Consider the following 26,040-nt stretch of genomic DNA (forward strand, 5'->3'; position numbering starts at 1 on the left):
TGTGACTGAACGGTTTGGTCGTTGCCCAAACTTGAGTGTTATACAAAAGATATAGGCGAAAGATACGGGTTAGGTAGCTAAGCTAAGCCTGGCCGTGATGGAGCTCCGATCCGAGGGTTCATTCATTTCTACCGGCCGCCTCCTCGCCGCCGGATTCCGGCACGCGATCGACTCCAGCTATAGCTGCCTTTTTTGGTTGTGTCGCGGCGAACGCGATCGCCGAACCAACTCTGGCCGGCCGGCCGGCTCAGAGCCTTGTTATAAATTGCAACCCCTCGCATGCCTCCGAAATCCATCTCACTACACTACTAGCTCGCCAGCAGCCACAGCCACAGAACAACACAGCAAGCAAGCAGCAACCACACGGTCTTCGACCCGTTAGCCAGCCAGCGCCCCAGTTTCTGCCTCGTTTTGCTAGCTCCTGCCGTGCCTCACCTTGATCAATCGGTTGATATGGCGTTCGCTGAGGTATGTGTTGGTGTTCAATGACAGTGAAATGGACTTACTGTGAATTACTAGCTAGCACCATGCATGCCATTGAATATGTTGTTGTTTTTTTTTTTTCTCTCGGCTGTATAGTGTGTAGAGACAACCTAGCTGAAAACATGATATAAGTCGTTGGTGTCCAAAATCTTGGGTCCTGTCACGTATACAATCCGAGGTAGTAGTAGCGTGCTCACCAACCGCGCGAAATCATAGTTTATTTGAATCCTACAACAACTTGATGTGAATTTTCTGGACAAAGATGCGCGCGCTCGGTCCTCGGTGCACTCATGTTCAAGCTAGGCATGCACCTGTCACTAGCTAGCTTGTCATTCCTTCCTTTAAAGCCAAGCATCCAAGCAACCCAGTAACAGATGGTCGTCTTCCGTGCATTTTCCTGAGCTGTCGTCCGACGATCCATGGCATGCAATTGACAAAGCCTCCCCATCCAATCCAACTGCTGTGATATGATGTCCTCGACACCACACCGTTCGTCGTTCGTCGTTCGTCGTCTCCTACTGCTACCCAGCGATCGATCGATCTCCGACGCGCACGCACCGATCGACATGTGTCTAACTGCCTCTGCTTTTGTGTCGAGCGCAGGAGGAGACGAAGACGACGACGGCGGCGGCGGCGGCGCACCGCGGCAAGAACCTGATCGAGAGCTCCTGCGACTCGGAGGACGGCTGCCTCGCCGGCTGGGCTCCGTCCGGCTCGTGCACGCTATCCGCGCACGCCGAGGACGCGCCGCTTCCTTCGCTGGCAGCCACATTGGCTGCCGCCGCCGCCGACGACGACTCTGACGACGAGGAAGTCCAGCAGCAGCGTGCGCGGAAGCCCAGCGGGCGGTACGTCGTGGCCGCGCACCGCGCGAGCGACACGGACGGGCTCTGCCGCGCTCTCTCGCGCGCGCCGAGGCCCAAGGTGACGTACCGGGTGGCCGGGTGGGTCGGCGTGGGCACCGCCGTGGAGGGCTCCCACGCCGTTCACGTCGAGGTCCGCGTGGACGACGATGGCCAGGGCCAGCACGTCGGTGGCGGCGTGGCTGTGGTCGAGTCGGGGAAGTGGGGCGAGATCAAGGGCTCGTTCCGGGTCGATGACGACGATGAGCCGCCGCGCCACGCCAAGGTTTACGTTCACGGGCCGCCGGCCGGCGTGGATCTCAAGGTCATGGACCTGCTGGTGTCCCCGGTGAACAAGATTCCAAGGCTCAGGCACCTCAGGAAGAAGGCCGACAAGGTATGCCAACGATGATGCTGTCGTTCTTGTTCATCAGCCTTCGTATCGTGTATAAATAAATCAACGGATGTGATTTTGAACTTTTGCATATACTGTACGTAGGTGCGCAAGCGTGACGTGGTCCTGAAGGTGAACCGGCGGACGGACGGCGACACGACGGAGAGCGTCGCCGGAGCGCACATCCAGGTGATCCAGGTCCAGAACAGCGTCCCCATCGGGACCTGCATCACCAAGGCGGGCATGCAGAACCCGGAGTACGTGGACTTCTTCACCAAGCACTTCGACTGGGCCGTCCTCGAGAACGAGCTCAAGTGGTACTACACGGAGGCGGTGCAGGGGCAGGTGAGCTACGCCGACGCCGACGAGCTCATCAACTTCTGCGACCGGCACGGCAAGCCCGTGCGCGGGCACTGCATCTTCTGGGCCGTGGAGAGCTCGGTGCAGCCGTGGGTCCGCGCGCTCAACCGCGACCAGCTCCGCGCCGCCGTGGAGGCCCGGCTCCGGGGCCTCGTGTCGCGCTACAGCGGGCGGTTCCCGCACTACGAGGTGAACAACGAGATGCTGCACGGCGACTTCTACGCGCAGCGGCTCGGCGACGACGACATTAACGCGCACATGTTCCGGGAGACGGCGCGGATCGACCCGGCGCCGGCGCTGTTCGTGAACGACTACAACGTGGAGAGCGGCAACGACCCGAACGCGACGCCGGAGAAGTACGTGGCGCTGGTGACGGACCTGCAGCGGCGGGGCGCGCCGGTGGGCGGGATCGGCGTGCAGGGCCACGTGACGCACCCGGTCGGGGACATCATCTGCGACGCGCTGGACAAGCTCGCCGTCACGGGCCTGCCGGTCTGGATCACGGAGCTGGACGTGTCGGCCGCCGACGAGTCCGTGCGCGCCGACGACCTGGAGATCGTGCTGCGGGAGGCGTACGCGCACCCGGCCGTGGAGGGGATCATGCTGTGGGGGTTCATGCAGGGACACATGTGGCGCTCCCACGGCCAGCTCGTCAACGCCGACGGCAAGTACACCCAGGCCGGGAACATGTTCGCGGGCCTCCGCCGGGAGTGGACGTCCCACGCGCGCGGGAAGGTGGACGGCAACGGCAACTTCAAGTTCAGAGGGTTCCACGGCACGTACCAGGTGCTGCTTACGACGGCCGCCGGGGAGGTCAAGAAGCGCACCTTCGACGTCAACAAGGGGGACGCGCCGCTCGTGCTGGACATGGATTTCTAAGCTTTGTATTACAACGTACGTACACATTGGTTGGATCACGATTTATTACGACAAGGATTAGTACGATCATGTAGTAGTACTTATATATTCGTACAGATTAAGTGTGGTATATATTGGGATTGGGGTGATGCGTAGACATTCCAGTGGTGAAGAAAGTATGATGAATGTTAAGTCCCGGAGTGTGTAGATGATTGGTACTATTGTACTCGGTATTTATTAAGACAGACTGCAGTAAATAAACGAAGGATTTATCTTTTTTTTTTCCCACGTTATATGTATAGGATTGCTAAACGAGTTATGGGCTTTATAATTGGTATTCGCACAAACTTCTTCTATTGCCTTAATGGGCCCTCAATGCAACTGTAGTAGGTTGAGAACGGGCCACTGCAATTGCAATTAAATGGGAGCAGACAAAACAAACGAAGGCCCAGAGTTGGACCAGAGTTCCCAGTATCAATGTGTTGCTGACGAGAAATTTGTGATTATAAGACTCCAATCGTGTGAGTTTCGCTATAATAGGACTCTAAACATTTACTTCGCTAAAACGACTCCCGAATCGTTAACGCTTTGCTATTATAACATTTGGGACTTAAATTGGACGCTTTGTACTCAAATCTCTTCGAAACTTAAAATATTTTTAATTAATGGCCATATTGCCCTTGGGGGCTAATAAACAGACTGCTGCTTTCGCCTAGCATGCTGCTGCTGCATGCGTGTCCGGCTGCTGCTAGCACCTGGCCGTCTGCTACTAGCGATGGCCGATCGGCTGCCGCGACACAACCAGTCCGTGGTGCGCAGGCTGCGCGAGAAGGCGGCGGAAGCGGAGCGCGAGGCGCGGCACGGCGCCGAGCTGGAGGAGCGGCTCGCGCGCCTCCACGGCGAGGCGGCGGCGTGGCAGTCCAAGGCGTTGTCGGAGTAAGCCACCGCGGTCACCCTGCATGCGCAGCTCCAGCACGCCACAGCCGCGCGCGTGGGCGTCGGTCGAGGAGCTCGCCGCCGCCAGCGACGCCGGCCTGGTAGAGTCCTCGTTATCAGCGTACATGGACCCTTGCCGCCGCACTACGGGTCCGGGGACGTTGTCGGACTGCGCATGCCTCGGCTGCCGCCTCAAGCCGGCCTCCATCGTGCTCCTCCCCTGTAGGCACCTCTCCCTCTGCGGCGAGTGCTTCGCCACGGGTGACGCGGACGCCGCCGCCATGGCGTGCCCTGTGTGCCTGTGTGTGCGGACGGGCAGCGTCGAGGCCATCCTTTGCTGAGCGGCTTTCCCCGCCTTATCATCCGGGTCCGGTCGTCCGCCCTCGTGAGCCCTCGTGAGCAGCCGGCCAGGCATGCAGCAGCAGCCGGCGCTAGCAGCAGCGTGTTTATTAGCCCCTGGGGGCAATATGGTCATTAATTGAAAATATTTCAAGTTTGGAAGAGATTTGAGTACAAAATGTCCAATTTAAGTCTCAAATGTTATAATAGCAAAGCGTTAACGATTCGAGAGTCGTTTTAGCGAAGCAAATGTTTAGAGTCCTACTATAGCGAAACCCACATGATTGAAGTCATATAATCACAAATTTCTCGTTGCTGACATATCAGCTGGGAGCAACGTCTTGGACTGGATGCCTCAGAAACCGCTTCCTTTGCGATTAGGAGCCGGAGACAATCGACCACATGTTCAGTGGCGAAGCTAGAGTAAATTAGAGGGGTAAACTTAGCTTATAGCTACATAGACATCTTCCATGAGGTGTATATATGGTGAAAATTTAGACGTTTTTATAATTTTTGAGGGGTGTAAGGAGCCTCCATACTATCTTGGTGGCCCTTTTGGAGGCGCCGATGGAGAGGAAACAAGAGGAAGAGTGCCAACTCGTTATTCCCGCTCGTGGCTTAGAACCTTTGGAAGGAGCACAACGCCATGTGCTTTCAAGACAATTCAGCGGACACTATGTAGCTCCTAGCCGTGATCCGACACTTCGCCAACCTATGGATTGAGGGGGGGGGGCACAACACCTTTGGTTGTGAAGTAATACCATAGTCTAAGTCAGAGGTCGAGCCAACGATTTTGATTAAGGGAACCGAATAAATATAGTCGTATTTTTTAGTGTGATAAAATATACATAATTATATGTTTCAACAACTTTTTCAAAAAAAATTACACTATTTATAACTAAAATCATAATATTTTAATAAATAATATGTGAAATTTATATTTTTTTGCTATAAATTCATATATTTATATAGTATTAAATAAATCTACTATGCTTGGGGGGCACCGCCCCTGCTAGCCCCCTGGCTCCGCCTCTGGTCTAAGTACACTAGGGTGGAACGAGCGAAGTCTAACATATCTGTCCCCTCTAATATGTTATATGCAAACCTTTTGCGTATCGAGAAAAGAAATATAAGCTAGAGCATATTTTTTTATTACCTCGATTCTCTTTATTGCTTTTTACAAGGGAAGGGGATTGGTTTTATTCAATCTAGTGAAATGACTCAAATGTGTTTACAAATTACAAATCACGCACCTAGTACGGAAAACATAAAACACAAAACAGCCATTCCTCAGGTCAATGTTAAACATTTATAGCACCATTATTGTCTGAGTGGCGTTACCAATCAAAGACGAGATGTCCTTCTCCATCAAGCCATGTTAATGGAATAACCATAACTAGTTCTGCCTCAACAAAGCACCACTAGTGTTAAGTTTAAGTAGCAAAATCTTATGTTGCTTTCAGGAAAAGAGAAGAGGAGAACATGTCAAAATCTAATGTTCGGCCAATGGCTGCGTGGTCGGTCCAGTTACGTGCAGACTAGCGATACTCTACCAGATCGACTACAGAATGAACCCATAGTCAGAGTTAAATACTACTACGTGGTTAGTTTAAATATATGACCATCACGTCTTGCATATATACATGGGTGATCAAAGTCTAGGCACTGTTTCTTGCCAGAGCTAGCACGATTGACAGCGTCTTTTCTTCGTTTTCTTCACGAAGGGGAGCGTCTTTCTTGTTAATAAACGAATGCTTTGACAGTTTATCTCATGCTTCAGAAATGACTCACCAGTCATCACATCCAGTAATAGTCGTTAGCCAAGGCAGGATGAACTGTTCAGGATTGTTGAAAAAGAGAGACCTATCATGGCTCCTTTGAAAGCAATGGGGAGCAAAACCAGAGATGAAAACCCCCCACTAAAAACAAGAATAGTAATTAAAATGATATCCCCACCACGGATTATCCACCCAGTAAAAAGTTTGGGATATCTGAAGAGACCTCAGAGAGGGAAGGGATTTGCATACGTGAATGTATAGCGGGCAAATCAGGGAGACGCATGTCTACGTGGAAGAATTTGTTTCATGTGGCATAATTCAACGCGGTTTGCGCGTAACCAACGATAACGACGTCTACTCGTCCTGATGGAACACCGGATCATTATAACGCCTGGGCCGGATAAATTTGCGACCAATGCAAAGCATCTGTTTATTGTTGGGTCTATCGTGATCCCGTCTACTCGCAGTCGCAGCCGAACTAAAACAGACAAAACTTTAGCATAAAGTGGCCAACAAACCTGAATCTTAAAAAGTTACGATCCAATCTAATGCTAGGAGAAGGATATCTTCTTTTTTCATCTTGTTGTTTGTTTCTCTTCGACTCGGTTTGTTCTTGTCAGTACTAATAAGAAAACACGGTCTTGTACATACGCATGCATCAGAACTTCAGAATTAAATACTTGGGGTCTCAAGTCTACACGCGGAGATGGGCTGACGAACCAACCAAAGCTTGGCATGCATGCGCTCCTGCTTGTGAATCCTATCTTTGTCAAGAACCCCCCCAATTAATTTGAGCAGAATAGTAGTGTTGGATTCTTAGACTTCATGATTAATTTCAGAGCATAATAAATTATGGTCAACACAGATACTAGCAAGTAAATCTCTGACATACTAGTTAAACTAAACAGGAACATGATCCTAGCTCGAATGGAAAATTGTGGACCTCAACAATAAAACTCTAAAAGGAGCTAGGGCGCACTCCTGCAAGGTCACAGGTTGAACTTCGGCAAACCATTCACGCTCGCGCCATGTCCTGGCAAGGCGAGTAAGCACTTGCATGTGGAGTTCTCTTTTCTACCAATGCTAAGGTGTTTTTTAGACTTTTTTTAAATACATGAATGTAAAGCCTATTTGCCAAACGGTTGGAATGCTCTTTGAACATATACTCCGTATAGAGTGCAAAACATCTTCGGGCGCGGAGCTAGGTACAGCCGATCGGTCTGCAGGTGTTTGATAGCTCTTCTTGTGGTCTAAGAGTCTGTTTAGATTGAGGATGAAAATTTTTTGGGTGTCACATCGAATGTGTCGGAAGGATGTCGGGAGGGTTTTTTAGAAACTAATAAAAAAACAAATTACATAACTCGTCAGAAAACTGCAAGACAAATTTATTAAGCATAATTAATCTGTCATTAGCATATGTGGGTTACTGTAGCACTTAAGGCTAATCATAGATTAACTAGGCTTAAAAGATTCGTCTCGCGATTCTCAACTTAACTGTGTAATTAGTTTATTTTTTATCTACATTTAATGTTCTATGCATGTGTCCAAAGATTCGATGGGATGGATAAAAAATTTTTTGGTGTGGAACTAAACAGGGCTAATAGGCGGCCCTGATGACCCAAAATTTCCACGATTGCTGATGCTCTGCACTTTGCGCCTGACAAGTCCCAAAGTGGATGACCGACCAGGGTTTCTTGTAGCTAGCAAACCGCCGTGGACTCGACACTCATCCATGTTGGAATCATCTCTGAACGAATTGATGCACTGCTGTCTCTGTGACCGTACGTACGTTTCGCCGCGACTAGGCACCTCCGCACCTGATTGCAATTTGCAAAAGTGTGACTTGGACTGCAGGGGAATTAAATTTTGACTTCGTCTGCAAAAGAGTCGTTGAGTTTTCGCGTCTAGAATCAAGAAGAATTGTGGCTTTAATTTTGAACGTAGAAAAAAAAAATCTGATAGGCATTTTTATACCTTTCACTCGAGATTATAGTTGATATATCCTTTTGCATGGTATAGTACAGTAGTAAATTATTGATCAAGGCATGTCACAGATTGTTGTGGACCGTTTTTACTTTATGAATATAAAGCAGGGTGTTGGGGGACAGCTGCATCCTTCCCCCTAGTGGCGTCGAAGGTTATCCTTCACCCGAGGAACCTCCGACGTCTGAGGCGTCGGAAGATATCCTTCATCGGGAAATGCTAATGTTGACGACTCGTCTGGTCGTGCTAAGTGTGTGCAGGGACTGAGACACCGGCGGAGGTTCACGAGCGAGGAAAGGTGGGAACCTCCGACCCTCCCGGGTCCGAGGATGGCGGGAGAACGCGGCCAGGCCGAGGAACCTCCGACTGGACCAGGCTAAGGAGGAACTCCCGGGGTGGCCGGGTCGAGCAACCTCCGGCCCAGCCAGGCTGAGGAACCTCCGACACTAAAGCGTCGGAGGATCCGCAACTGGGCGGAGGATCCGAGCCTCCGACCAGCTGAGGCCCCAGTCAGAGGATGAACGAAGGGCTTGCAATGTGAAATTACGCAGGTGCATTAGGGTCAGTAGACTGCGATGAAAGAATATACTGGAATATTCCCCCACCGTCACGGGGCAATTATGTAAATGTCATTAGGTCGGTTTCCAGGCCCTATATAAGGGGCGCGATGCCGTCATTAATAAAAAGAGAGAGCATTCACTGTATTCACCTACCGTTGAGCTTACTGTCTGTCAGCGCTCGAACTTCTCACGGCTCCGAGTGAGAAGGTTCTCGATCCACCATATTGCTGGGGAGTGCAGAGAGCATTTTCCCAACATAGAGAGGAACCTTTCTTTCAAAAAAAAAAAAGTCACAGATCGTCAAACACAAGGAGCATAATTTAATCTCGTCCATTAACAAGGGCTTTGTTTAGTTCACCTGAAAACCAAAAAGTTTTCAAGATTCTCCGTCACATCGAATCTTATGGCACATGCATGAAACATTAAATATAGATGAAAACAAAAACTAATTACACAGTTTGGCTGTAAATCACGAGATGAATCTTTTGATCCTAGTTAGTCCATGATTGAATAATATTTGTCATAAACAAACGAAAGTGCTACAGTGCCGAAAACTTTTCACTTTTCGGAAAGCCAAGAGCATATACGCAGCCCCGCCTTTGCTTTGCTTGCCCAACACGCCCGCCCTGCTGCCCTGCACACCTCGCCGTCGCCGAGGCGTCGGCTACTAGCGCCACCCACATCTCTGATCTGTCTCTGTCAGTCGGACGACAATTTCTTGCACTTTTTTCCTGCGAGATTGTTTAGGGTCCGTTTGGTTTATCTTAGCACATTGAATATTTAGATACATGTTATTTATAAAATTAAAACACAGCTAAAGAATAATTTGCGAGACAAATTTTTTAAACTTAATTAGTCTATAATTAGATAAGTAATTATTAAATATAATAAAAATACTATAATACTTGATAAACTTTAACATCCTTAGCTAAACATCCCTTAGGAAGGACTCTAGAACTTCACAAGGTATCACCTCTCAGCTGCCTCGGGAAGGTACAGGTGTGCTGTTGTACTTGCTCGTGCTGCCGTGGCCGAAGTATTTGGGCCCTGATCACTTCTGAATTTCTTGTGTTTTAGGTACTATAGCATTTTCATTTTGTATTTAATAATTATTATCTAATTATGGACTAATTAGCTTTAAAAAATTTATCTTGCGATTTATAAATAAACTGTATAATTAATTTTTGTTTTATTTATATTTAATACTTTATGTACGTGCTGTAAGATTTGATGTGACGGAAAATCTTAAAAAGCTTTTAGTTTTTGGATGAACTGAACAAGGCCTTAGAATGGACCGGCCTGACAAATGCCACTAGATCTGCTTCTTTGTACCATGAGTGCATATGACACTCTGGTTAACAAAGTGATTAATAAATTAGATATATTATATATGTCGTCGTGCCGCTTCACAGTTTGGTCACAACGGCATCCTGTGTTGCATGGTGTTTGGACTCTGGAGAAATGACAAATGGACATGGATGGTTTGTTCAAAGGGTGACATGTTTGTCTGTCTCCTTGTTTCGTCAGCTGTAACGGAATACAGAGAAAACAATTTTATTTAGTAGGTTTATTAAAAATATAAAAATCAATTAGTATACATAGGAACAATTTTGTTTGCTAGTTTTATTAAAATATGAAAATTTCAAATTAGTTATATATAGGAACATAGAACTAACACCTCGTTTGGATATCTATAGTGAGGCACGGAATTTTGAATTTGAAAGGGTATACCCGAATTTCATGTGTTTGGATGGTCATGGCATTGGAGTGTCAAAATTGGGCTCGTTTCCGGAGCCGAGACCCCCGTATTGGCCGGAATCGCATCCCCTCTAATTAACTCTGCTCATCATCTCCATATCCAGTGTTGATAACAACTGTCCTTACTGTCCATGCCACCCCCTCACACCAGCCCCTCTGTCCTTCTGGCTAAAGCTCCTCCACGGCTCCACCTCGTGTGCCCCTCTATCCCACTCGTCACCCCCTCACCTTATTGGAGGCCTGCGCCCCTTTGCTCGGGCTCTAGCAAGGTGTCGCCTCATGCCCTTCACCCCACTCCCTTTGGCATCATGCCTGTCGATGTCGAGGCACTTGGGTCACCTGACTCTTGTATGTTCTTGGCACAACTTCTTGTAAGCGACTCATGATTTCGATCACTTGTGTTAGATGGGGAATGATCTTCATGTAATGCAACATAATGAGATAGGATCTCATCATCAAAGTTGAGTTTTAAGCTCACATTTTGTAGGGTGAAAGAGAACATTGTAACTTATATTTGAAAAAAAAAACATCATAGATTTTTCATCATTATTGTTTATAGCTTAGGCATATAATAATTAATTAACCTACACACATAAAGAATTATAAAAAAATCATAATGTATTTTAAATATAAGTTATGATATCATCACCCTACAAAATAGAAACTTTAAACTCAGCTTGTATGCAGAGAAAGAAAAAAATACAAATCTTATTAAGGGATAGGTTGGACCTAAGTTGAACACAAGATTACGGAGTAGTTAGAAGGTTATTCGAACAACTTCCTGTGAGTGTGGAGTAATTGGACTTCTTTTTCTCCGAATTTTAACACAGCTTTGTTCTCGGTTTGCAGCAACGTAGTGGAATCAACCAAATGGTACCTCATCTTAGTGATTAAGGTCATTACATTTAGTTTGTTAATGTAAAACTTCTTTAGATTTTCATAATATATGGAGGCACTCTCAATTGGAAATACACTATTCAGAACTAATTATTTTCTCTTTCTTTTCTTTCACGCGCAAACATTCACTTGTCGAAGAGACTTTGACTTCTCCCACGCGTTGCTTGGCATATCCACCTGCCTACTCTCCTCCATTGGTTCCTCTCCAAAGGGTTTTTGTGTAGGGAGTGGTGCAATGCTTTTTCTGGAGTTTTCACTTTTCATCACTGAAGCACCCACAGGCCACAGCAGCTTTAGTTTAGTTTGAACTCGTAAGTTGTACACCTTTCTTTTTTACTGCCTTGGTTAATAAATTCCCTGTAGGGGCCTGTTGGCCCTTCCAGTCCTTTAAAAAAAAAGTGTTTGTCTGACCTCCAGGCACCATTCATCTACCATATCCTGATCTTCCAGGATCCTGATTTTCAGCCACCAACATAACGCAATTGTTTGAAACAGCAAAGACCGAGAGATCACAAACACTTGTGTTTATGTACAAAAAGGCGGTTTCCTTTCTTTATTACGACCTTGATGTTTACAGGACACAAAAACTTGTGATGAAAATGTCAAAGCAGAAAGCAGAACTGCATGTTTTTACCCAACCAGTTCTACTGCTAAGCCCTTTTAGGCATACCACACACCAGTTCGCCAGCCCCAAGCGTCGCTGCTCTGACAGTTACATTTACATGCAACTCATCCTTGGGAGCAGAGCATGCAGAACGCCATTTTACAAGAACCAGGCTGACTGAACGGAAAACTGAGAAAATTACAACAAAGCATACGAATTAAACAAAAGAATCTTGCACTTGCTCGCCACTTCTCGCTGCTCGCGGATGCTTGGCACACGTCCAGCGATGCAGTGAAGGGCCGCTCAAGTTTCACCTACCCTTAAACCCTGCGGTTACTTGGACACACAGACAGACACACATGATCGTGATCGGGGACTTATATGACCACGTAGCAGTATTTTGTTAATGTACATCCTATTGCTGGAACCTTGCAAGTGATCTTCTTCACTTGAGTGAGTCACTTTTTCATCTTCTTTGGGGGCCTTCCCATCCAGTGCATGCACTTGTTAACCTGCCATGTGGAACGCTTGGCCAGGCCACTGGTAGGCGAAGCTGTTGTTGGCTTGGGGAATGGGGACAACCACGTCGTCGACGGGGAAGTCCATCTCCGCGGCGTTCGGGAACCAGAGCGGGGTGTCCGCCGGCGCCGGCAGCGCGACATGTGCTGCTGCATCTGCAAGTTGCCCGTGCACAAGAGGTCGTTAGAACAGGGGAAATAATCACAGGGCGAAAACTCCTAACGGTCTACACCTCGAAACAGATAAACTGCTTGGTGTCTGAATGTTCGGACACTTACTCTGCAGCAGTGGAACGTTGTTGTTGGCGGCGTGGCCATGGAGCATGAAGGCTTCGGCCTCCTGCAGGCTGTGGCGGTGCTCGTACGCGTCCAGCAGCATCTGCTGCACCATCATCTGCCGGAACAGGAACAGAGTATACATGTCAGATGACGGGCAGCTGGAGCAGGCAGATGAGAAGATGAGATGGTGGACGCGCTCACCGTCTGTCCCCTGTTGAGCTGCTGCAGCGGCCACTCGACGCCGCTGGTGTCGACCCTCAGGATGTTGAAGATGGAGTTCAGGTAGATGGTGCCGTGCTGTGTGACGTGCGCGTACACCTTGTCGCCGGGGAGGCAGGTCTTGGCGTGGTTGGTCGTCGCCTCCCACATACGGTCGGTCATGCCGTCGCCCAGAATCTGATGATCCCCCAAGAAACAGAGCAAGCCATCAGTACCAGCTCGGAAATGGAAACCAAGCCGCGTTCTGAAGAAAGAAAGACAAAAGGGCGCAAACTCACCGCGCGCAGCTCGTCGGGCTTCACCATGAGCATCCGGACGAACTCCTGCACGTTGCCGACGTTGCTGCGCTTGAGCTTCCTGTGGAACGCGCCTTCCTTGCCGATCTTCTCCAGCCTCCAGACGTCGTCGGCGAGGACGGGCGGGTAGTGCTTGCGGTAGAGCTCGCCGCGGTGGTCCCTGACCATGAAGGCCTCCGTCATGGCCTCCTGGATCCGGGCGCCGTCGCCGCAGGTGGTGCCGGGGACCGCGCGTACCGCGATGCGGAACTTGCGGCAGCGGACCCAGGACGAGTTGTCCGTGAACTGGAGCTCGCCCACGGTGGCGCGCCCGTCGCGCATGGTCAGGCTCACATCGCCCGTCAGGAGCGGGCGCTTGCCCTCGCGCTCCTTGACGACGTTCCGCTGGAACTCGTCGGCGGACCAGTCCTCGCGACCGTCGGGCGGGAAGTCGCCGAACACGGGAACCACCTCGACGCGCAGCGCCGCCTGCTGCGGGAGCAAGGCCGGCGAACCGGTGTCCGCGTCCACCAGGATCACCTCCAGTGGGTTCCCGGCCTCGTCCTCGATCTTGCTGCCCGTGAAGATCGGCAGCTGCGGCGGCGTCCGGAACGCCAGTTTCCACGCCGCACGCTCCGCCACCGGCGGCGTCTCGGGAAGCCTCTCGATGTAGCGCGGGCTCTGCATCAGCCCTGCCTGCAGCTCCTCCTGCACCTGCACGAAACAGAGCGATCAGGATGCCTGCTTGCTCCTCGGTTTGATCGACATGGAATGGAAGAGGAAATGGGAATCGAAGAGCTGTGTCGCTCGCTTACCACTCGGCGGAGGAGAGGCTCCAGGCACCTGAACAGGCTCTGCATGTGCTTCTGCATCATGGCCTCCCGGATCACCCTGGATGGAATTCGACGCGAACAGTCAGTCAGTGAAGTGGCCATTAAAGAGGCAGCCAGGTCGATCGGAAGAAGGAAGGAAGCAGGCGGCGGACTCGCGTACGTCGAGAAGGACGGCAGGCGGCGCATGCGCTTGTCGTCGGGCTGGTCGCCGTCGTGGTCGTACCCGTTGTGGAGACGCTTCGGCGCCGCCATTGCTGCTCTTGCTGTCGCAGGGACGATCGTTCACGGTTTCCTGTGCGCCAAGGTCTCAGAGAGCGAGAAGAGAAGGGAGATCCGAGCAGAGTGATTGACTGGGCTAGCTGCTCGAGTAGGAGGAGGACGATGATTTGGTGTGGTTTGGGCAGAGTTTCACGGCAGCGCCCACCATTGCTTTATATAGGCAGCCCGCCCGCAGCCGCAATGCGCGCCTGGCCGGGACGGCGCTCGCGCTCGCGCTCGCACAGTGTGCGCGCGGGAAAAAGGAAGGTGGGAGGAAGGTGCCCGGAAGGTGGGAGGAAGGCGGTTACTTCAGCTCGGAGTAGCCGAGAGCCCGAGATGACGTCATGCCCCGAGGTCATAGGCTGAGCAAGTGAGGAGAGCTTGGAGGTCGACTCCCGCGGCTGCGACGTGTCCTGTCCTGTTTCTCCTCACCGGCCGGAGCGATATATGCGTCTGCTTTTTGATGCGGCAGAAATCGATCAGCCGTCAACCCCGGTCGATCACAAAGCAGCCGCCATGCCTGCAGGCTGCAGCGAAACCAAACCTCTTTTTTTTCTCTCTCTCTTGATGAATTTATCGGCCAATCTTTCAGTCCTATTTCGTCAGAAAGGAAAATCTTTCGGTCCCTATGCGTCCTGTGTTGTTGCATCGGCCGGAATAATTATGTTGTTCCATTAACAAAAATCAACCAAGTCCTGGAAATAAGTTTGGATGTTTCAATTTCCTTTTACCTCCCTTTGTAGTATGGTCAGTTTTCTGACGATCTATCATCATTTCATCGTAGAGCTAGAGCTGCCAAGCTACTCTTGCCGAAGTACTCTATTCCAAATTACAAGACGTTTTGGTAAGCACTTTGTTATATATCTAAATATATACTTATGTTTAGATACATAGTAAAATTAATATATTAGAAAAGTCAAAATGGCTATAATTTGGAATGGCTAGAGTACCAGGGTACTACTCTGAATCTTGGTATATGCAAAAAAAAAAAAACCCTTAGACATTTTAACCGAGAATTTTTAGTATATGAAAAAAAAATCTAGAAAGTGATATGTACACTTATTTTAAGAGTGAATACTTTGGTTGGGATGGCATGAATGTTCCATGAAGAAATGGGCCGCACACGGACGGCACTATTTGCTTTCTTTTGACAAGCTGTTATTGTTCCCTTTTTTTTCCCCTCCTCTTCCTCTGGGTGCAGCAAGCAGGAAACTACACCTTCCATTTTATTTACAGAAAGCACCCACCTACAGGCAACAAATTCTGACAGAAAATACATAAACAACCTAAAGCTCGAGAAAACAACCCATATGTTCATGATTTAAGGTTTCAACAAAGTGATCGAGTGATCAATCATCAACTATATTTTACGGTCCTACGGATCATCACGTCAGAAGGAATTAAAAAAAACTATCTTTCAGATAATTGCTCCAAGACCAAGAACGTCTATTTCAGGAATGCCTTGTAGATGCATGTGGCTCAACTTTGCCAAATCCGAGCTGCAGATCGATTTTCTTTAACAACTGGAGGCCATAATTATTTTTTAACTCCTTATAATTACAAAAACACTCATTTGAGATGGAAAATAAGTGCTAATATGTGGTCGTCTCAAAGTACTGGAATTTATTTTATTTTTTGGGGGAAATTGTCAAGAAAGTGCCATTGCATGAAATCTTTACAATTGCAAGGCGAAATTTTGAGCCGAAAGCAACTATAGGTAGCTAGTAACATGCAATGCAACACAAGAAAGAGGACTATTATTTCCGGGAAACTAACTGTTTTCAATCAGAGAGGGGCGGGCACATCCTGCCGTTGCTACCGATTAACTAAAATAACTGATAGTCTATTTTAAGAGAGCAAGATGCTCTAACTAATACTGACACACACTTGCTTATTAGACTAAGGTGTGTGCTAACAGCACACCTGCTACATACCGATGCCGAAAACTGTCCGTAACGACGTTTTGGTTCCTTTTCCTAAAAAGAATAATGCACCAATGTAGTCTATATGTGCATTTCTAGCTCTAAGATAGCATTCCCCCGTGTTTGGTCAACCTAACAAAAGGATCTATATCTTTGAAATGAAAATGCTTTGTTGCAAGTGTTTCTAAATTTAGGCTCATTATTTCAGCAACCATATATTGCTGTATAATTTAACATCCAAGTGACGCATCAAAAGACGCGTTTTAACCGCCATCTTGTGTGATCTCTCATTCAAATGTCTTTTTGTAATGCAACTAGACCAACTCCTCTCCAACAAACACGTATCAATCGTCACTAATTTCATCTCTCTCCCTTCACAAGTGAAGACAATAATATATATGAAAAAAAGAGAGAGAGAATCAATTCAGTCTACTGCACAGTTCGACCATATAGCAAAGACTCGCTAGCTACATGACATGATCACATAAACTAAGTTCGCCGGGGGATAAACTAAGGCCTTGTTAGTTCACCTCGAAAAACAAAAAAACTTTTCAAGATTCCCCATCACATCAAATTTTGGAGCACATGCATGAAGCATTAGATATAGACGAAAATAAAAACTAATTGCACAGTTTACCTATAAATCACCAAATGAATCTTTTGAGCCTAGTTAGTCTATAATTAAATAATATTTGTCAAATAAAAACAAAAATGCTACATGAATCCAAATTTTTTTCGGAACTAAACAAGGCCTAAACTAGACCATGGCGGAGCAGTTCGTTCGTTTGCAAATAAAAATAGTTGAAAACTTGGCAGTCACGCGGACACGCGGTTACTTGACACGACGGATCCAGCGCCTATTGGCGCCATGGAGCATATAGTAATGGGGGGAGAACGCGTTACACGTAGGACCGGGAGCAGAAGACCTTGACTTGCCAAAATGCCATGCTCGAAGTCTTCTTGCATGCGATGGTAGGGTTACCAAGGACCAGCAGCTGCAGCTAGCGGCATGAGATCTGAGAGCCCCACTATGTAGCCCGGCATGTGACCACCGCCCAGAGGCCATTGCCACCGAGTAGTCGAGTACTAATCATCTGCTGAATCATTTGCTGTTCTGAATCTGATACGAGTTTACGAGTGTCGTCCCTGAGCTTCAGGAACAGAAAATCTAGCTAGGTCCCTACATGTCTCTTCGGTCAGAAAGCGCGTTCGAGACCTGTTGGAGTATTACCTATTTTTCCTCAGAGGCCTTGTTCGGTTTTTTAAAAAAAATGGTTTTGTATATTGTAGTACTTTTATTTTTATTTGGTAAATATTGTCTAATTATAAATTAATTAAACTCAAAAGATTTATTTCGTGATTTATGAACAAATTGTGTAATTAGTTTTTATTTTTATCTATATTTAATACTTTATGTATGTGCTGTAAAATTGACGTATAATCTTGAAGAGTTTTTTACGGTGAAGTAAACAAGGCCACTCGCGAGTAGTAGTACAGCTGAATAGTAGTACAAGACTACAAAACAGTGATGGATATTCTGTTTAACACAAAAGCACAGTGGACAAATCAGAAGTGTCTATCAGGTTTGGATCTCCTACGGGCAGGTCGTTTTCGCCGTTGGACAGGGGGTGGTTGAAGCCAAGGCCATGCTCCTCTCCTCCTCGTGCCTATCGCCGTCTCACGCTGAATCTCCATGTCAGTCTTACGACGCGTGTAGACTTCGACGGGCATCAATCTATTCGCGCCGGTGCACATCGCGCCTGTCGATTCCTATTTCGATCGGCACACGACGAACAATCCAAAATAACGGAAGAACCGGCTAATTCCTCACACGGAGAATTCACTATCTGGACGACCAAAGTGAATCTCTCCAAAGTGATTCGAGAATTAGAAGCCAAGCATATTGTTTCTGCAACGAGAGGGAAAATTGTCTGGGAAACAACCCAGTTTCTCATCTGAAGCAGCAGCAGCCAGCAGCTGCAGCGTCAGATAGCAGAGCATCAGTATGAGCGCTTGAGTTTTGAGAGAATGGCAAGGTCTTGTTGAGCTTCATCGCAAACTATAAACAAAAAAAAAAAGATCTTGTTGCGTGAACACTAACAATTGGCAAGGGCAGAAAGTTGGTAACATTAAACAATTGAGCCTTGACTAGAGCAGAGTTTGTTGTACTCCTCGGTCTCTAGTGGTTTGAGTGACCTTTAGTGTTCGCCAAGAACCGTACATGCTAATTGAATATTGTTAGTGCGAGGACTAACTAACTAACTCCCTGACAATTGACATTCTCCTTTTAAAATGTACTACTGCTTGCAATCAAATTCAGGCAGTTCTAGACTTCACTGATGACAAATGTAAAGTGCGAAACACAGTACTTCTGGTGTGTTTACACTTGTGGCAGTCTTTTCTCTGGGTCTCTGTCTTGATCAGTTGATTCCATGACAAATATTCTGAACTGTGTGTGATACTGTTCGAATGCTATGTGGTGTAGTAGGGACAAGCCAGATGAGGAATACACATGCATACTAGACTGCTTTAGTGCAGTACTGTTATATTTGGTCTTTCTTGTTCACACGAGATTCCTAACGATTATACCTCTCCGTGTGGATTAGCCGAACTGACAATTGCTTTGCGGTCTTTTAATTGGTGTGAGATTTGTCCCGGACTTCTAATGAAACAGATTCTATGAACTGAATGCGCTAGATTTAACTGAGTACTTCACTGATTAACTCGCATCATGCCTGAGGTCAGTACTCGATCACTGCTCAGTAGCCAGTGTTCAGCAGTAAAAGAAGAACCAAACGCTGCATGCGATTTACCCTGCAATTCCCTCCGATGCAGTGATTTAGCGAATATTACCAAGAAGCTTCTCGCGTTCGAGCATAAACACAGTGCTAATGACAGAGACCCCATGTTAACATCGCCACTCCACTCCATTCCTACGAGCTGCCAGTCACAGCCACCTCAGACCCACGCAAGAAGCGACACGTCAGTGTTCCTTCGACGCCGTGTGCTCCGATCCACCATCGGTTAATTTGGAGCAACGGTTAACTAAGCTTTCTGGCCGATCGAGTTGTCGTTTTTCCAAACTCCAGCAGCAGCATGGACGCACACAAGACGCCACCAGATATAGGCAAACCAAATTGGCAATCTCCATGGTTAGTTTCTTAAGCAGACTGTCATGAAAAAGTAAGCAGTATTTGGCAGGTAGGGCCGTTCCAAAACAATGCGAGCAGGTCAGGTACAAAGGCCTTGTTGTTTAGTTCACCCTGAAAAACAAAAAATTTTCAAGATTCTTCGTCACATCGAATCTTGTGACACATGCATGAAACATTAAATATAGACGAAAACAAAAACTAATTACACAGTTTAACTGTAAATCACGAGACGAATCTTTTGATCCTAGTTAGTCCATAATTAGATAATATTTGTCACAAATAAACGAAAGTGCTATCGAAAATTTTTCACTTTTCGAAACTGAACAATGCCTTGCGTGGTACACCTGTACGTTCATGAGGTGGCTGACAGCGACAGCGACAGCCAGTGAGAGACGATATAAATAAAAATACAGTGGGTGTTTTGTGGGCACTGCCGCCACCGAAAAGCGCGCGAAAAATCACCCTCAACAGATCGGTTCTCCAGAGAGTGACTGTGACAGGTGTAGTGCTGCTAGTAACCTACGCCCTGCTGCTGCGTATGGTCTACGTGTACGCGATTAAACTATGCTTATCTTTGTTTGACGATCAGCGGCATGACTCATCGATTGCAAACCGACATCAACAAATTTGGAAGCAATGCGGTTCCGTATTGTTTTACTCCTTATCACAATTCTCTATGACATAAATGAGTCAGTACAAGAAGATTGATAGTGTCTTCAAACTGAGGTATTAGAACTTTGACCAAAGGTTTTTCTTTCTGAAAACATGATATGCAATAAAAATATCATTTTTCATGATGAGTAAATTGAAATCAATCCTATTGTTATATACAAAAAATAAGGATATCAGAAAATATCCCCTATTACATAGGTCATGGTAGCCTGAGGAGTCTATGCACGGTAAGAAAGGCACAGTCTAGGGACATGAGAGAAGAGTAAATTGGGTCTAAAAACTAAAATAAGGCCCAATTTAATCTGTAATCAAGTGTGGTGAGGTCAAGAGATAAAACTTTAGAAGACGAGGATATACATCATGGCATGGGTTACCAAAATGCGACTCCTAATTTGCTTTGGAGCTCTGTTGAGATATGTTCTAGTCAGCAAGTCTTAACTTGTTCACGATATTGAGCAGGAAGCATATGCTATGCAAACCGACTAGCTATGCAAACTACGCAATTTAGTGTTCGTCTTTTGTTGGTCCATATATATTGTTCAATTAAGCTCACCCAAACTCTCGTGTTCCGGCATGAACAGTAACCAAGACAGAGACCCGCGACAAAAACGCATCACCATGTCGACATTTCGTTTCCAAAATGGCCAATTTTTATTTTTGACGATGCAGTGCCCACTTTGACGGACCGCTGATCGCCATCACACACACACAGGAGCCTACACACAAGCACACCCTACGCAACGTTAACTAGAAAAAAAAATGTCTTCTCTCCAGACTCCAAACGCAAACAAACAGGGGCGCCATCGGCAACAAAACTGTCAATCACCATGCATGCATTTGGCAGGTAGCTAAGGGTTGTTCCAAATCAACGAGTCGAGCAAGTACGCTGGGTACTTTGCGTGGTACTCCAGTCGTCTCCACCTCCACTCACGGGGCGGCTGACAGCGACACAGATAGTAAGAAACGATACATAAAAACTCCCCCAAAAGAAAAGAGGAACGTCTGAAAGAAAAGGAGACTGAAAAGTGGGTGAAAAAAAATCAACCCTGCTTTCACCTAATAATCAATGTTAATGTCGCAGTCGTGCGCAGTCATCAGACGTCCGATTGATTCGGACAGGGATTGAGAGATACTACTCGTAACCATGCATTGCCTTGCGGACTCCGGCAGCAGGGCGTGCCGTGCAATGCTGCACACGCACGTCGACCATCTCATTGCTGCCGGTGTGATCGAGTAACAACTGTGCAAGCCTAGTTGTTATGTTACTGACAACAATTAGTCCTCGGAAGGTCCGTCCGAGATGGTGAAGAAAGACGAGTTTTCGTGGCAACGCCGAGAATAGACACGAGGGCGAGCCAGAACACCATATAGCCGTGTTGGGAATAGGACGGAAACTGGATGTCTCATGTCCTATTAGATTGTCCTTTAGTACTGATGATGATTCGACGGAACGGGCCGAAATTAAAAGGCCACCTGTCACGGTTTCACCGTGGCAGTAAACAGCTGTGGCTGTGGCCACTTTTCTACATGACGCGAGACACACGGCGCTCGACGGCACAAGTCCTGCAAAAGAACATGAACGGCATACAGTACCAATCATGGTAATCGAGTATTATGGTACCAATCATGGTAATCGACTATTATGTACCAGTAAAAAACATAATATCATTCTAAAATTTGACTTTAAAAAGACTTTCGATAAAGTTGAACATCAACTTATGTTGGAAATAATGGCAGCAAAAGATCTTTCTGTTCAATGGTTAAATTGGATGAGACAAATTTCCAGCTCAGGAACATCTGCAGTCCTTCTCAATGGTGTGCCATGGAAAGTCTTCCATTGTCTCAGAGGTGTCCGCCAGGGAGACCCTTTGTCCCCTCTCCTGTTTGTCTGCAGACTTGCTACAAACACTTCTAAATGACGTCTACTCCAATGATAACCTTCAATTGTCTTTACCCCTTAATCATGATCACGACTTTCTTATCCTACAATACGCAGACGATACTTTAATCTTCTTGCAAGGAGGCAATGATCAGATAATCTTCTTAAAGGATTTGCTCAATAGATTTGGCGAATCCACAGGCTTGAAGGTGAATTTTGATAAGTCTTTCATGGTACCAATAAATGTACAACAAGAAAAAATTGATGACTTGGCTGACTCTTTTGGATGTGAAAAAGGGACTTTGCCCTTTACCTATCTTGGGTTGCCACTCAGCATATGTTAACCCACAGTTGCAGATTTGTGGCCTTTAGTCACTAAGTGTGAAAGGCGCCTCGCCAGCATCTCCTCCTTCTTATAGTGTTTGCCAAGAACCAAGCATGATAATCATTGAATATATGGTTGGAACGAAGACTAGCATGCTCCATGACAATTGACATTATCTTTTTAAAATATGTACTTGTAGGCCTCATTTTTTTTTAGACCTGATGATAACCAAATTCAGGTAGGCAAAGTTTCAGCAACAAAAGTTAAGTTGGAAAATACGGTAGTGCAGGATCTTCTTTAGGATCTTGTAGCCTTGTTGGAGAGAGGAAGATCATCAGAAATGTAGTTTTGCATACCTGCTTGGTACAGTTCATCCTGCCTCCAATGCTCCAGGCGAAATTATTTCTAAAGCTAATTTTTTTCAGCTCCTACCCTCATAGTGTCTTTTAGAAAATCATTTCACAGAATCAATATAGAATCACTTCTCTAAAATATATTGTTTGGCAAAACACTCCTAGATTTAGTAGAAACTACTATAGGAGCTCCATCAAACATGCTTAACTACTTGTCTTCTATTTTATTTTGTGTTCACACAGTAGTTCAAATAATCTAGTGGTTCATTCACAATAATCACAATAGGGATGAGGGCATGAGGTCAGGTTTTTTTTCCTTGGACTGTGTCATGAGCTCAGTATTCAGTAGTCAGTACTGAATCAAACAATATACATGGTTTCCTAATTCCTATACATTTTCAATTGGTGGCTCGGTGCCAGTGCACATTGCCGAGAAGCTTCTCGCCCTTATTAGTTTCCGGTTCTAGTATTAAGCAGAGTACCGACGACAAAATCAAATCTATACACATCTTCCATCCATTTCAGTTCTAATAAAAGAAACAAAGAGACATGCAAACATGTTGCCATTATTTCCACGGACACCAGCCGTTCCGTGGCCATTTCTATGCAACGCTAACTATGCCTTCCAAACTGTACTGTATGTCATTTCCTCAAGAGTCCAAACACAAGCACAAACTTGTCAAAACACACACACAAGAACACAGGACAGGACGCCGTTGCAACCAAACTGTGAAGCGACACATATTTTAAATCACTTTGTTAACCAGACCGTCAAGGTACACAGAAGCATGCAGATGCAGCCGCATTTGTCAGGCAGGACCGTTCCAAATGCATGCGTCGCGGGCGGCAGCAGCCACGCCACGGCAGCGCGCGCGCGCGAGCAAGTACATACGGGGCCCGGGCACACCTGTACGTTGCTGAGGCGGCGGCTGACAGCGAGAGAGGTAGCCAGGTAGGCGATATAAAATCCATAGGAAGGGAGACGGAAAAGCGCAAGAAAAATCATCATCTGGGGTCGTCGTTCTCGCTGAAAAAAAGAATAAGAGATCGTCGTAATCAGGCGTCGGACTGACGGAGACAGATCAGAGACCACAGATGTGGCCGGTGCCCGGCGACGGCGAGGCGTGCTGGGCAAGCGAAAGGAAGCCGTGGCTGCTACGTGGACAAGATTAAAATTTTGCTTCTTTTGTTCTACAATCTGCAACTTCTCGATCGGTTAATTATACTGCACTAGCTTTAGCACAGATGCAGATAAACTGAATTTTAAGTATTAGACATTATATTAGTGCAGCTACGAATCGATCGAAAACTTTTTTTTCCCCGCTTAATTAAAAGGCACGGTTCTTTGGTAGCAATTGCTAGGAACTGATCGGAGTCGTCAGTGATCATCAGACCTAGACGAGAGAAAACCCCAAGGACTCGCTGGAAAACTACTCGAGGACTCGCTATTACGGCATGAGTTAGCCAGCGGCCAGCGCGGTCGTCAGTGATCAGCGTCGTCCGCCGGGTCAGTTACCCGGAGAGCGCGGCGCGCGACTTTTCCTAGTCGAAGAAGTCGCTAGTAGCTCTTTTTCTGCAATTAGTAGGTATATAATCCTCTTCAATAATATATAAGTGCCTGGCTTTCTGGTCGCAGTGAAACGTACGTACGGTCAGTCACGGAGCCGGCAATGCATTCGTTCAGAGAATCTAGCTGAGACGATGACTCAAAGAATAATCAGATGCACGGATGTGATGAGTCCACGGCCTCAATCTCGAAAGCTTGAAAGAAACCTTCCTCTTCTTCTTCTTCTTCCTTGGTCGGTCGTCCACTTGGGACTTGTCGGGGACAGGGAACGCAGCAATCGTGGAAATTTTGGGCCATCCGGCCGCCCAAATCCGCAAACAGCAGCTATCGCACGAAGAATCTATCGCTGCTCCTGGAACAAATTTCCGCGGTGACGATGCCTCGCAATCGCAAGTACCACCACCTGCAGATCGACCGTGGAGAGACTCGATCGAACAGGTCCAACGGCGAGAAGTACGTGTAAAAAAGGGTGCAAACAACAGGGACGTACTACGTACCAATCATAGTACTGTTCGACGGGCCAAGAAGACGAACATGAGGCACACATGCCGGCCATTGTTCCATATCCCTCTCACGATGGCGATAGGACGGATGGATGTTGGATGGTACGCCATGGACAAGGCAGCGCGCGCGAGCGACATCTTTGTTCACTCAGCCTCTCTCCGCGTGGAGACTTGAGACCACGACCGCGGCTCGCTTACCGTAGCACTTTTGTTTGTATTTAGTAATTATTGTTTAACTATGAATTAACTAGACTTATAAGATTTGTCTTGCAAATTACAGATAAATTGTACGATTAATTATTTTTTATCTATATTTAATACTTCATGTGAAGCGAGATTTGATGTGCTGAATTCCGATAAGTACAAGGCCGTGTGACGTTCTTTACCACTAATAACAAGACAGACCGAATCTCAACAAACCGAGTAGATAGAAGAGCAAAACAAAACAAAACAAAACAAAAAAGGTGCCATTTTCGTTTGCTAGCTTTATAAAATCTAACTTTGTAGTAGTAGCTACCAGGATTCAGTTTTGGTGGCCACTTTGTGCCAAAGCATTGTCTCTTTTCAGAGTTTCAGTGCAACTTGGGGCCAGACGACGGGCCCAAAACCAAGCTTTGGCAGCAAATTCGCCCCGCCAGGGCGTCGCCATCGGGTATTACTTCCATCGTCTGACGAGTACTGGACGTCCATGTCATTACGCGTTCACAAAACCGCGTTGTTGAAATTTGAGAGTTTGTATATACAAGTACTACCACATAATTAAAACAAATTCAGCCACCACGTAGACATGCATGCATCTCATCTCTTGATTCGCCCACTGACACATGCATGCAGAGATTTGTCAACAACCCTGACGAGCAGTTTAGTTCATCATGCTAGATTTTATTAAATTTAAAAGCGACTTCCAAGTATTACTGGCTGTTATGAGTAGTTTGACAATAAACTGTCAGAAGCGTTCGTCGTTTCAGAATGGAGGCGCTGTCAGGCGTGCTCCTGCAAGAAACAGTGGCTTACTAGATTTTGATTACTACGCGCGTGTCTGCAGGACCTGATGACCGTATAAACCCGTATTTAACTCTGACTAATGTACATGTAACTGGACTGGACCGACCACGCAGCAATTGGGCAAAGCACGTGAGATTTCGATAGCTTTTCAAGAAGTCAAGTGGATTGAACTTTAACTAAATTTATATATAAAAAAATATAAACATTCGTGATACAAAATAGATACCATTAGATTAGTTATAGAATTTATATTTATAAAAAAATATTTGGAGTAAAAAATACTAATAATATTGGCTATAAATATGGTCAAACTTGAACTACTTTTACCAGCACGTATCACATAATTATATTTTTTTCACGGACGTAGATAATACTAACACCGCTTGCCTGTGACAACGACGTGTTGCCCTTGATTGACGAAGCCACTCGATCATATAATTGTTTAGCATTGACCACACAACATGACATGATGGTGCCAATGAAAGTGT

At 46.6% G+C, this 26,040-nt stretch overlaps 2 protein-coding genes across 3 annotated transcripts; one reads left to right on the plus strand and one right to left on the minus strand.

Annotated features, from left to right (window-relative positions):
* On the plus strand, positions 321-3,219 carry LOC8061353 (anti-sigma-I factor RsgI6). 2 transcript variants are annotated; one of them, XM_021455759.1, is made up of 5 exons: positions 321-357; positions 384-468; positions 1,087-1,722; positions 1,825-2,987; positions 3,077-3,219. In XM_021455759.1, exons 2-4 carry the CDS (start codon positions 454-456, stop codon positions 2,956-2,958), a joined length of 1,785 nt encoding a protein of 594 aa, XP_021311434.1. In that variant the 5' UTR covers positions 321-357; positions 384-453; the 3' UTR covers positions 2,959-2,987; positions 3,077-3,219. The 2 variants fall into 2 exon arrangements, with proteins under 2 accessions (XP_021311434.1, XP_021311435.1); XM_021455760.1 differs by having other exon boundaries at positions 321-354; positions 381-468.
* On the minus strand, positions 11,713-14,332 carry LOC8073348 (protein SAR DEFICIENT 1). The gene is made up of 6 exons (XM_002457374.2): positions 14,077-14,332; positions 13,899-13,974; positions 13,087-13,797; positions 12,791-12,985; positions 12,590-12,704; positions 11,713-12,466 (listed from the first exon to the last, which is right to left on the minus strand). Exons 1-6 carry the CDS (start codon positions 14,166-14,168, stop codon positions 12,300-12,302), a joined length of 1,356 nt encoding a protein of 451 aa, XP_002457419.1. The 5' UTR covers positions 14,169-14,332; the 3' UTR covers positions 11,713-12,299.

The sequence above is a fragment of the Sorghum bicolor genome, chromosome 3 (genome assembly GCF_000003195.3).
Source record: "Sorghum bicolor cultivar BTx623 chromosome 3, Sorghum_bicolor_NCBIv3, whole genome shotgun sequence".
Classification (NCBI taxonomy): Eukaryota; Viridiplantae; Streptophyta; class Magnoliopsida; order Poales; family Poaceae; genus Sorghum; species Sorghum bicolor.